The sequence below is a fragment of the Salvelinus alpinus genome, chromosome 10, assembly GCF_045679555.1.
Source record: "Salvelinus alpinus chromosome 10, SLU_Salpinus.1, whole genome shotgun sequence".
Classification (NCBI taxonomy): Eukaryota; Metazoa; Chordata; class Actinopteri; order Salmoniformes; family Salmonidae; genus Salvelinus; species Salvelinus alpinus.
The window spans coordinates 59,599,796-59,613,264 of record NC_092095.1 but is presented as its reverse complement, the minus strand read 5'-3'; the positions used below and the strand labels follow the sequence as shown (position 1 = coordinate 59,613,264).

General features: G+C 46.8%; 1 protein-coding gene across 3 annotated transcripts in view; it reads right to left on the bottom strand.

Annotated features, from left to right (window-relative positions):
- Positions 1-13,214, bottom strand: part of runx1 (RUNX family transcription factor 1) — a 46,769-nt gene extending 33,555 nt beyond the window's left edge. Inside the window, exons 1-2 of one of the 3 annotated variants that reach the window (XM_071330027.1) lie at positions 12,609-13,214; positions 11,663-11,865 (exon numbers count right to left, since the gene is read on the bottom strand). In XM_071330027.1, the coding sequence (XP_071186128.1) occupies positions 11,663-11,720 (58 nt within the window). In that variant the 5' untranslated portion in view covers positions 11,721-11,865; positions 12,609-13,214. The remainder of the gene's footprint in view (positions 1-11,662; positions 11,866-12,608) is intronic. The other 2 variants (XM_071330026.1, XM_071330025.1) reach the window with 2 other exon arrangements.
- Between the last annotated feature and the right edge of the window lie 255 nt (positions 13,215-13,469).

Sequence of the window (13,469 nt, the reverse complement as noted above, 5' to 3'; positions counted from 1 at the left end):
CCCCTCAGCTCCCAGCTGTGCCCTGGACACCATCTGTGAATTGATCGCTCCCCATCTAGCTTCAGAGTTTGTTCTGTTAGGTGACCTAAACTGGGATATGCTTAACACCCCGGCAGTCCTACAATCCAAGCTTGATGCCCTCAATCTCACACAAATCATCAAGGAACCCACCAGGTACAACCCTAAATCCGTAAACATGGGCACCCTAATAGACATTATCCTGACCAACCTGCCCTCCAAATACACCTCTGCTGTCTTCAATCAAGATCTCAGCGATCACTGCCTCATTGCCTGTATCCGCCACGGGTCTGCGGTCAAACGACCACCCCTCATCACTGTCAAACGCTCCCTAAAACACTTCTGCGAGCAGGCCTTTCTAATCGACCTGGCCCGGGTACCCTGGAAGGATATTGACCTCATCCCGTCAGTTGAGGATGCCTGGTCATTCTTTAAATGTTACTTCCTCACCATATTAGACAAGCATGCTCCGTTCAAAAAATGCAGAACCAAGAACAGATATAGCCCTTGGTTCACTCCAGACCTGACTGCCCTCGACCAGCACAAAAACATCCTGTGGCGAACTGCAATAGCATCGAAGAGCCCCCGCGATATGCAACTGTTCAGGGAAGTCAGGAACCAATACACGCAGTCAGTCAGGAAAGCAAAGGCCAGCTTTTTCAAGCAGAAATTCGCATCCTGTAGCTCTAACTCCAAAAAGTTCTGGGATACTGTAAAGTCCATGGAGAACAAGAGCACCTCCTCCCAGCTGCCCACTGCACTGAGGCTAGGTAACACGGTCACCACCGATAAATCCGTGATAATCGAAGACTTCAACAAGCATTTCTCAATGGCTGGCCATGCCTTCTTCCTGGCGACTCCAACCTTGGCCAACAGCCCCGCCCCCCCCGCTGCTACTCGCCCAAGCCTCCCCAGCTTCTCCTTTACCCAAATCCAGATAGCAGATGTTCTGAAAGAGCTGGAAAACCTGGACCCATACAAATCAGCTGGGCTTGACAATCTGGACCCCCTATTTCTGAAACTGTCCGCCGCCATTGTCGCACCCCCTATTACCAGCCTGTTCAACCTCTCCTTCGTATCATCTGAGATCCCCAAGGATTGGAAAGCTGCCGCGGTCATCCCCCTCTTCAAAGGGGGAGACACCCTGGACCCAAACTGTTACAGACCTATATCCATCCTGCCCTGCCTATCTAAGGTCTTCGAAAGCCAAGTCAACAAACAGATCACTGACCATCTCGAATCCCACCGTACCTTCTCCGCTGTGCAATCCGGTTTCCGAGCCGGTCACGGATGCACCTCAGCCACGCTCAAGGTACTAAACGACATCATAACCGCCATCGATAAAAGACATTACTGTGCAGCCGTCTTCATCGACCTGGCCAAGGCTTTCGACTCTGTCAATCACCATATTCTTATCGGCAGACTCAGTAGCCTCGGTTTTTCTAATGACTGCCTTGCCTGGTTCACCAACTACTTTGCAGACAGAGTTCAGTGTGTCAAATCGGAGGGCATGTTGTCCGGTCCTCTGGCAGTCTCTATGGGGGTACCACAGGGTTCAATTCTCGGGCCGACTCTTTTCTCTGTATACATCAATGATGTTGCTCTTGCTGCGGGCGATTCCCTGATCCACCTCTACGCAGACGACACCATTCTATATACTTCCGGCCCTTCCTTGGACACTGTGCTATCTAACCTCCAAACGAGCTTCAATGCCATACAACACTCCTTCCGTGGCCTCCAACTGCTCTTAAACGCTAGTAAAACCAAATGCATGCTTTTCAACCGTTCGCTGCCTGCACCCGCACGCCCGACTAGCATCACCACCCTGGACGGTTCCGACCTAGAATATGTGGACATCTATAAGTACCTAGGTGTCTGGCTAGACTGCAAACTCTCCTTCCAGACTCATATCAAACATATCCAATCCAAAATCAAATCAAGAATCGGCTTTCTATTCCGCAACAAAGCCTCCTTCACTCACGCCGCCAAACTTACCCTAGTAAAACTGACTATCCTGCCGATCCTCGACTTCGGCGATGTCATCTACAAAATAGCTTCCAACACTCTACTCAGCAAACTGGATGCAGTTTATCACAGTGCCATTCGTTTTGTTACTAAAGCACCTTATACGACCCACCACTGCGACCTGTATGCCCTAGTCGGCTGGCCCTCGCTACATGTTCGTCGTCAGACCCACTGGCTCCAGGTCATCTACAAGGCTATGCTAGGTAAAGTGCCGCCTTATCTCAGTTCACTGGTCACGATGGCTACACCCACCCGCAGCACGCGCTCCAGCAGGTGTATCTCACTGATCATCCCTAAAGCTAAAACCTCATTTGGACGCCTTTCCTTCCAGTTCTCTGCTGCCTGCGACTGGAACGAATTGCAAAAATCTCTGAAGTTGGAGACTTTTATCTCCCTCAACAACTTTAAAAATCTGCTATCCGAGCAGCTAACCGATCGCTGCAGCTGTACATAGTCCATCTGTAAACTACCCACCCAATTTACCTACCTCACCCCCCATACTGCTTTTATTTATTTACTTTTCTGCTCTTTTGCACACCAGTACCAATATCTCTTCTTGCACATGATCATCTGATGATTTATCGCTCCAGTGTTAATCTGCTAAATTGTAAGTATTCGATTTATTGCCTACCTCATGCCTTTTGCACACATTGTATATAGATTCTCTTTTTTTCTACCATGTTATTGACTTGTTTATTGTTTACTCCATGTGTAACTCTGTGTTGTCTGTTCACACTGCTATGCTTTATCTTGGCCAGGTCGCAGTTGCAAATGAGAACTTGTTCTCAACTAGCCTACCTGGTTAAATAAAGGTGAAATAAAAAAATAAAAATAAAAAATAAAAAAGAGGGAGATGCCAGATCTCTTAATTAGCAGTTATGAAAATGTTTCCCATGTAAAGCAGTGTTTTGTGTGTTCTCATAATGCCTCACTATGGGTTACAATGACTCACTGTGCTGTACATTATGTTCCTCACACAAACACAAAGTGATGTCCGTCTGTTGGGCGACCCTCTCTGTGAGTGCCCCAGTGCCTGTATTGAATAGTGTTGCTGTCCTTGCTGTAATGGTGAACAGATAGAGGAGACAGTGAAGGGGAAGGAAGCAGAGCAGCTGTGTGTAAGGAGCCGTTAGGAGACAAGGACGTAATACACACACACACACACACAATAATGTAACTGTTGCCTTAGATGAAAGTATCCCCAAGGCCTGTCAATCAAAGGACATCTCAGGAAACAGCTCTGTGAAAGTGCTCTGTTGTGTGTGTGTGTGTGTGTACTATGTTAGTGTGTGAGAGAGAATAGAAAGATAGATAGAGTGAGCCGTCTGTTTTGCATATGGGTTAGCCATTCTGGTTAGCCACAGTCACCTCTCTACGTTACCACAGTCTGTCTACTACTGCTGATACACACAGAAATGCTTTACCCACAGCTTTACTACCACAGCACCACAGAGAGTTAGGGCTCTATTAGCCACAGCTTTACTACCACAGCACCACAGAGAGTTAGGGCTCTATTAGCCACAGCTTTACTACCACAGCACCACAGAGAGTTAGGGCTCTATTAGCCACAGCTTTACTACCACAGCACCACAGAGAGTTAGGGCTCTATTAGCCACAGCTTTACTACCACAGCACCACAGAGAGTTAGGGCTCTATTAGCCACAGCTTTACTACCACAGCACCACAGAGAGTTAGGGCTCTATTAGCCACAGCTTTACTACCACATCACCACAGAGAGTTAGGGCTCTATTAGCCACAGCTTTACTACCACAGCACCACAGAGAGTTAGGGCTCTATTAGCCACAGCTTTACTACCACAGCACCACAGAGAGTTAGGGCTCTATTAGCCACAGCTTTACTACCACAGCACCACAGAGTGTTAGGGCTCTATTACCCACAGCTTTACTACCACAGCACCACAGAGAGTTAGGGCTCTATTAGCCACAGCTTTACTACCACAGCACCACAGAGAGTTAGGGCTCTATTAGCCACAGCTTTACTACCACAGCACCACAGAGAGTTAGGGCTCTATTAGCCACAGCTTTACTACCACAGCACCACAGAGTGTTAGGGCTCTATTACCCACAGCTTTACTACCACAGCACCACAGAGAGTTAGGGCTCTATTAGCCACAGCTTTACTACCACAGCACCACAGAGAGTTAGGGCTCTATTAGCCACAGCTTTACTACCACAGCACCACAGAGAGTTAGGGCTCTATTAGCCACAGCTTTACTACCACAGCACCACAGAGAGTTAGGGCTCTATTACCCACAGCTTTACTACCACAGTCACCTCTCTATGTTACCACAGTCTGTCTACTACTGCTGATACACACAGAAATGCTTTACCCACAGCTTTACTACCACAGCACCACAAAGAGTTAGGGCTCTATTAGCCACAGCTTTACTACCACAGCACCACAGAGAGTTAGGGCTCTATTAGCCACAGCTTTACTACCACAGCACCACAGAGAGTTAGGGCTCTATTACCCACAGCTTTACTACCACAGCACCACAGAGTGTTAGGGCTCTATTAGCCACAGCTTTACTACCACAGCACCACAGAGAGTTAGGGCTCTATTAGCCACAGCTTTACTACCACAGCACCACAGAGTGTTAGGGCTCTATTACCCACAGCTTTACTACCACAGCACCACAGAGTGTTAGGGCTCTATTACCCACAGCTTTACTACCACAGCACCACAGAGAGTTAGGGCTCTATTACCCACAGCTTTACTACCACAGCACCACAGAGTGTTAGGGCTCTATTACCCACAGCTTTACTACCACAGCACCACAGAGAGTTAAGGCTCTATTAGCCACAGCTTTACTACCACAGCACCACAGAGTGTTAGGGCTCTATTAGCCACAGCTTTACTACCACAGCACCACAGAGAGTTAGGGCTCTATTAGCCACAGCTTTACTACCACAGCACCACAGAGTGTTAGGGCTCTATTAGCCACAGCTTTACTACCACAGCACCACAGAGAGTTAGGGCTCTATTAGCCACAGCTTTACTACCACAGCACCACAGAGTGTTAGGGCTCTATTAGCCACAGCTTTACTACCACAGCACCACAGAGTGTTAGGGCTCTATTACCCACAGCTTCACTACCACAGCACCGCAGAGTGTTAGGGCTCTATTACCCACAGCTTTACTACCACAGCACCACAGAGAGTTAGGGCTCTATTACCCACAGCTTTACTACCACAGCACCACAGAGAGTTAGGGCTCTATTACCCACAGCTTTACTTCCACAGCACCACAGAGTGTTAGGGCTCTATTACCCACAGCTTTACTACCACAGCACCACAGAGTGTTAGGGCTCTATTACCCACAGCTTTACTACCACAGCACCACAGAGTGTTAGGGCTCTATTACCCACAGCTTTACTACCACAGCACCACAGAGTGTTAGGGCTCTATTACCCACAGCTTTACTTCCACAGCACCACAGAGTGTTAGGGTTCTATTCAATCTGGATCGCTGAAGCCTTACAGACTGCCCAATAGAAATGTGAAGGGAATTTACGATATGCAGCGTTTACCATGAATGCTGTCGCTGCTAACGCCAGAACATTTCCTTTAAATTTCCATCACGCTGTAACGCAGAACTTCCGTGATACGCATTGAATAAAGCCCTTAGTGTGCTTGTGTGTGTGTGTGTGTGTATGTGTGTGTGTGTGTGTGTGTGTGTGTGTGTGTGTGTGTGTGTGTGAGAGAGAGAGAGAGAGAGAAAAACAGAGAGAGTTAATGTGAGTGTACAGACAGACTGACGGATACCGTTATTTTTCACCCCTCACACCAGAATCTCTGGCAACAGGAAGAGAGAGGAGGAGGGAGAGAAGGAGGGAGATAGAGAGGGGGAGGGAGAGGAGGAGGGGGAGAGAGGAGGAGGGTAAAGTCTGACTGCATCTCTACTTATCAACCCCACCAAACACACTATGTGGTTTCACAATCTTACGGAACAACCCCCCCCACACACAATCCCCCAACCCCCCCACCACACTTGCACCAACCTCCCATCCAAATATTTCACAGCAACAACTGCAGAGAGAGTTTATCCTTGCCACTGTCGCCTTAGCTTGGCTTTCTATAACAAAGGCATTAGTAAGAAGTGCTCTGTTTTATATAGACTCAATTCCTCTGTTTCACATAGACTCAACCCCTCTGTTTTATATAGACTCAATCCCTCTGTTTCATATAGACTCAACCCCTCTGTTTTATATAGACTCATACCTGTTTTATATAGACTCAACCCCTCTGTTTCACAGACTCAATCCCTCTGTTTCACATAGACTCAATCCCTCTGTTTCATATAGACTCAATCACTCTGTTTTATATAGACTCAATCCCCCTGTTTCACAGACTCAATACCTCTGTTTCACATAGACTCAATCCCTCTGTTTCATATAGACTCAATCACTCTGTTTTATATAGACTCAATCCCCCTGTTTCACAGACTCAATACCTCTGTTTCACATAGACTCAATCCCTCTGTTTCACATAGACTCAATCCCTCTGTTTCACATAGACTCAATACCTCTGTTTCACAGACTCAACCCCTCTGTTTCATATAGACTCAACCCCTCTGTTTCATATAGACTCAATCCCTCTGTTTCACATAGACTCAATACCTCTGTTTCACAGACTCAACCCCTCTGTTTCACATAGACTCAATCCCTCTGTTTCACATAGACTCAAACCCTCTGTTTCACATTGACTCAATACCTCTGTTTCACAGACTCAATACCTCTGTTTCATATAGACTCACACCTTCTGTTTCACATAGACTCAATTCCTCTGTTTCACATAGACTCAATCCCTCTGTTTCACATAGACTCAATCCCTCTGTTTCACAGACTCAATCCCTCTGTTTCACATAGACTCAATCCCTCTGTTTCATATAGACTCAATGCCTCTGTTTCACACAGACTCATCCTTCTGTGTAAAGTACTTAAGTAAAAATACTTTAAAGTACTACTTAAGTCGTTTTTGGGGGTATCTGTACTTTACTATTTATATTTTTGACAACTTTTACTTTTACATCACTACATTCCTAAAGAAAATAATGTACTTTTTACTCCATACATTTTCCCTGACACCCAAAAGTACTCGTTACATTTTGACAGGAAAATGGTCCAATTCACACACTTATCCAAGAGCACATCCCTGGTCATCACTACTGCCTCTGATCTGGCGGACTCACTTGACACAAATACTTTGTTTGTAAATTATGTCTGAGTGTTGAAGTGTGCCTCTGGCTATCCGTCAATAAAAATAAAAATATACAATTGTGCCTTCTGGTTTGCTTAATATAAGGAATTTGACATGGTTTAACTTTTACTTTTGATACTTAAGTATATTTTAAACTAAATACTTTCAGACTTTTACTCAAGTAGTATTTTACTGGGTAACTCACTTTTATTTGAGTAATTTTCTATTAAGGTATCTTTACTTTTACTCAAGTATGACAGTTGGGTACTTTTTCCACCACTGGACTCAATCCCTCTATTTCTTCCTTTCATGTGTCAATCGGATAGCGTCTACTCGTAATGGCTCCACGTTCATCTCTGCACACACACACACACACAGGCCAATCTGACCAGGTGCCTGTCCCTAAGTCTCTTCCATCGGACAGCACAGCAGAGGTAAGGGCACCAAGTTCATCTCTGCTCCGGTGTCTTAATGTACCCTTGTCCAGCGAGAGAGGCAGCGGTCAATACCTTGGCCTGGACACTGACGCTCGATAGTGGACGGTCTGTCTCTCTGTCTGTCTGTTTGTCCAGAACTGCTCAATAACCCTGCCTCCAGCCACAGTCCCAAGACCATAGATACTGTAGGACTCAGGCGGACTCTGTGGAGAACCATTCTATCAATACCTTTACTGCAGCTGTTTGCATATCTATCGGAATCAATACAACTGTAGCGATTCCTGATTGGTGGGTATTTGGTTCCATTTCCATGACTCCACAGGCAGATTTTTCGAATTGAAAAACAGAGGGCTCTGCCTCGGTCGGTCTGGCCCAACACATAGAGCCATGGCTGGGTCTCTAGGCCTGTGGAAGTGGTAACCCAGCAGGGCTGTACAGGGACTAGTTATGTTGAGGTACTCTATTAGAAACACAGAGACCCATTGGGGGCCATGGGACAGGACACTCAATAGAGACACACAAACACACACATGCAAAGTACATGGCCTCACACGTACGATTTCACACACGCATGCTAAAACACATAATGAGTAAATAAGCACGAGAAGGAAGGGGGGCTCTGTTTGCCCATTTCAAGGGACAAGGTTCAATGCCATCCACCCCCCTACACCCCTCATCTCCCCCTCAAACACATCTCTCTTAGAACCCAGCATATCTGGCCTGCCTCTCTCCATCACCCATATCCTCTCTGTCACCCCTCTCTCCATGTGCCACCATACACACACCTGCCACAACAGAGAGATGTATGGGTGTGTGTGTATTCTTGGGTGTGTCACGCTCTTGAGACAGAGCATGAAATGTACTGTGCTGCACTGTGTGCGTGTGCGTGTGTGTGAGAGCATCCCCTGTATGCGTGAATCAGTATGTAGCAGGCCCCAGCTCTCCTCTCGCTCTGTTTCCTCCTGCTGGTCCTGGAGGCCCCTGATAACCACAATCAGGCCTGGACAGACCCCTCGCCGAGGTGTGTGAGAGAGTATGAGTGAGTGTATGTGTGTATCAGGGCCTGGCAGGCAGGTCGCGGGCCGAGAGACCCAGAGAGAAGCCAGGGTCAAGGGGTTGCGAGGCGTAAATCGCCCCTCGTTGGGTGACAGAAAAGCTGCAAAACAACCTTCAAAACGACGAGTTTGATCCAGACCACATAGAGAAATATGGTGCATGAAGTGGGAAAGGAGGGAGGATGGAGAGGCGGAATGGATGGAGAGGAGGCGAGGCAAGTGGAAGTAGACAGAACGTAAATTTTGTCCCAAGTTGGGTGACATAAAAACTGAAAAACAAGTTGAGTTATGGTGTGAGAATGAATGGAGAGGAGAAGAGGAGGAGAGAGAGAGATGAAGGTCAAAGGTCAGGCTGAAATGAGAAGCGATGTTAAGAACATCGAGTACCAGGTTTTGGTGTTTGTGTGAGAAGGGAACGGAGAAGTTGTGACTTTTAGTGAAGTCTGGAGAGAGAAGTTTATCTCTCCGTCTCCATAGAACTCGTTTTATCTTTCAGGACGAAACCTTGGTGGTGTGAGACTGAGACAAGAGAGAGATTAGACCCTAACTGAAGACTAACTGACCCCACAGTGATTACACACACTCACACGCACACACACATGCACACACAAACAAATACTATAGTATACTATGGTATAAATACTATAGTATTCACTGTAGTGTTTTTGCAGACTTTACTGTAGTATTTACTGTAGTATACTGTAGTATTTACAGTTAACTATAGTTTAAATACTGTATTAAAAGAAAACTGTAGTGCATACTATATTAATTAATGTAGTGTTTATGCAGTTTGTAGTATAATGTAGTATTTACTATGGTGTTTTTGTTTATTATCTTTGACATAGAAGTGGAAGCTTTCTCCTTCAGGAAACCTACTGGAGAAATACTAAAAGAGCAAATTTTCCATAACCGGTAGTATTTTTTTCATGTGGGTATACGCACGCACGCACGCACGCACGCACGCACGCACGCACGCACGCACGCACGCACGCACGCACGCACGCACACACACACACACACACACACACACACACACACACACACACACACACACACACACACACACACACACACACACACACACAGAGAAAGACAGCGAAAGAAACACACAGAGAAAGACAGAGAAAGAAACACACAAGTAAAAACAAATACCACACCACAACACAACACACTGATGGGAACCACTGGATTTTTCATCGTCTTTTCACATCTCTGTCTGAGAAAGTTATCACACACACTTAGGCATGTTCCTGTGTGTGAACCTGCATCGGGTCCTGCAGATACACTTCCTGTGCTAACTGACAACTTCTACAGAGAGAAGCTTAGCACACACACACACACACACACACACACACACACACACACACACACACACACACACACACACACACACACACACACACACACACACACACACACACACACACACACACACACACACACACACACACACACACACACACACACACACACACACACAAAGGCGGCAGGAAACTCAGGATCCCATCTCGAGCTCTTTCTCAGAAATAGACTACAACAAAGTGGCTGCTCACTGAGTTACCTGACTTGACTCCATGTTGATGTCAGAGCTAACTTTTCCTCAGCTAACAGAGATGTTTTGGGCCATAAGGCAAGAGCTCCTTTTCTCTCACCTGGTTCTTTGTCACCCACTGTCTCTACTGTTTCTAATTTCCGTAGAGGAGGTAGATATAGGACATATGCTCTCGTTCACTAACTGCTCTGAGGAGAAAACAGAAGTGAGCCGAGGTGAGGTGAGCTCCAAACAGGAACGAGGATAACGGAAAAAAGAAAGTCACAACTGCAAGTTTCTAAAATCAGTTTTTGCCCAAAAAGCTGAACATGCGCACACACACACACACACACACACACACACACACACACACACACACACACACACACACACACACACACACACACACACACACACACACACACACACACACACACACACACACACACACACACACACACACACACACACACACACACACACACACACACACACACACACACACACACACACACACACACAACGTGGGACAGCTGCAGTGTCTGGAGATGATGAGTGTTGACTTACACAGCAGGCAGGAATGCATCTTCTCTCCTCTCTCCTCCCTCTCTCTTCCCATCCTCTCTCTTCTCCTCCCTCCTCTCTCCTCCCTCTCTCTTCCCATCCTCCCTCTTCTCCTCACTTCTCAATATTTTTTGACTCAAAGCAATTACAAAGCCCCCCAACCCTGATACACACAGTCGACACCACAAACCGTGGTACAGGAGTGGTTCATGTGGTTCTTTGTGGTGAAGAGTTGGTGCCCATCAAGCTTACCCAGAGATCAGCTGGAACAGTAGAGAGTGCTGTGTGGTAGAGACGTTCCAATAGTCTGACGGGTGTGTTGTATTATAGCTCATAGTCTAGGCTCACCAGATAAAACAACATACTAACCCTCAGATCTGTGGTTTTCAGATCCAGCCACAAGATGTAAAAACTACAGTAAAATAGCAACCAGTAGGGAGGGTTTCGCCGGCAGGGATGTCCTTGTCTCATCGCGCACTAGCGACTCCTGTGGCGGGCCGGGCGCAGTGTATGCTGACCAGGTCGCCAGGTGTACGGTGTTTCCTCCGACACATTGGTGCGGCTGGCTTCCGGGTTGGATGTGCATTGTGTCAAGACGTAGTGCGGTTAGGTTGGGTTGTGTTTCGGAGGATGCATGGCTCTCGACCTTCGCCTCTCCCGAGTCCGTACGGGAGTTGCAGCGATGAGACAAGACTGTAACTACTACCAATTGGATACCACGAAATTGGGGAGAAAAAAAGGTGGTAAAAAAATAAATATATATCAACCAGAACTACAATACCCATACACACATCTACTGTACGTCTGCACTCACCCCTGATGAAGCATGGCTGGTAGGATGACATGGATTCAAAGATGCTGTTTGATGCCATGGCAACGCTCCCGGTAAAAGTCCTAGCAACGCTACCGCACTTCTGGAACACACGGTTCTCTGCTATGTCCAGTGCTCCGATGTTCTCGTCCGTTCCTCCTTCCTCTTCTTTATTTGGATGGGGGGGGTGATTTCAAAACTGATTCCTGACATGCAAACACACACAGGCCACAGGGTCAGAGACAGTCAGTTAAAGTTCTCCCACCCACAGATCAACATCAATACAGATCAACATCAATACAGATCAACATCAATACAGATCAACATCAATACAGATCAACATCAATACAGATCAACATCAATACAGACAACATTAATACAGATCAACATCAATACAGATCAACATCAATACAGATCAACATCAATACAGACAACATCAATACAGATCAACATCAATACAGATCAACATCAATACAGATCAACATCAATACAGACAACATTAATACAGACAACATCACAACACTAGCGACCAAGTCTTGATGGAACTGTGTAACTGTTATGTAGAGATGACAACTGCTTTATGAATGCACAACAAACTCAAAAACACAAAACACTCCCCATTCCTGACCCCCAGGTCACCCTAGGTTGGCGATGCAGGGAAGGTGCTCTCTCCCTGGGTAAAGAACAGAGCTCAGGGACCCCAAAGCCCTGGATCCCTGAGGGGTTATGGTGGTGGTGTGCACCAACTCCTTGAGAGAGAGCTACATTTGTTCCAGCCCAGCAATAACACAGCTGATTCAACCATCCAAGGTCTTGATGATTAGTTGATCAGCTGAATCAGATGTGTTAGTGCTGAACTGGAACAGAAGCATTACATACACTCTGTAGTTCTCTAGGACCAGGGCTGGTGTCCGCTGGGTGGAGGAGGCTGCGGTTTAAGGGCTCTTACCCTCCAGAGGTGGCCTGATCCTGGGATGAGAGGTGGTGAGGTAGTCCCTCCCTGTGGTTTCAGAGGATCACTAACCTCTGGCTGAGTCACACGCTGTAATCCAACCTAGCCAATCTCTCTCTCTCTCTCTCTCTCTCTCTCTCTCTCTCTCTCTCTCTCTCTCTCTCTCTCTCTCTCTCTCTCTCTCTCTCTCTCTCTCTCTCTCTCTCTCACACTCTTTACTCTCCCTCCTCTCTTTCTCTTTCTCACTTATACTCCTTACTCTTCTCTCTCTTTCACTGTCTTTCTTTACCTGTTTCTAGCTCTTTCTCTCTCCCTCCTCTCACCTCTCTCCGGCGGTGATTGGATTGTAGCCGTCTCCTGTCTGGTCACAGCTCTGGTTTGTGGTCGAGTGGTTGGACCACGGTCGGTCTCTCCAAACCCCAGCGGCGGCTTCAACTGTTCCCCTCGAGGAAAAAAGAGCCAGGGCTCAAGCCCATTGGGCGAGGACGGTCACGTGATCCTCAGAGTGAGCGACTCTCTTTTTGTGGCGTTGTTTTGTTTTAGTTTAATCTGGTATTGTGGCTTTACTCAGCCACCCCACCTGCCCTCTGCCTGACCAACTGTTAGCACTGGGGAAGTGGCTGTGGCTACAGTTTAGAGAGAGACAGAGGGAGAGAGAGAGAGAGGGAGGGAGAGAGCGAGAGAGGTTAAAGAGAGCGAGGGAGAGAGAGTGTATGTGCCTGTGTTTGTCTGTGGTTTTTGCAAGAGAGAGAGAGAGAGAAAGGAGTGAGCATGTGTGTATTTAGAAAGAGAGAAAGGTGAGTCACCCACACAAAGCCTACCCATGCAAATCTCTTTCCAGGAGGACACACAATTCCC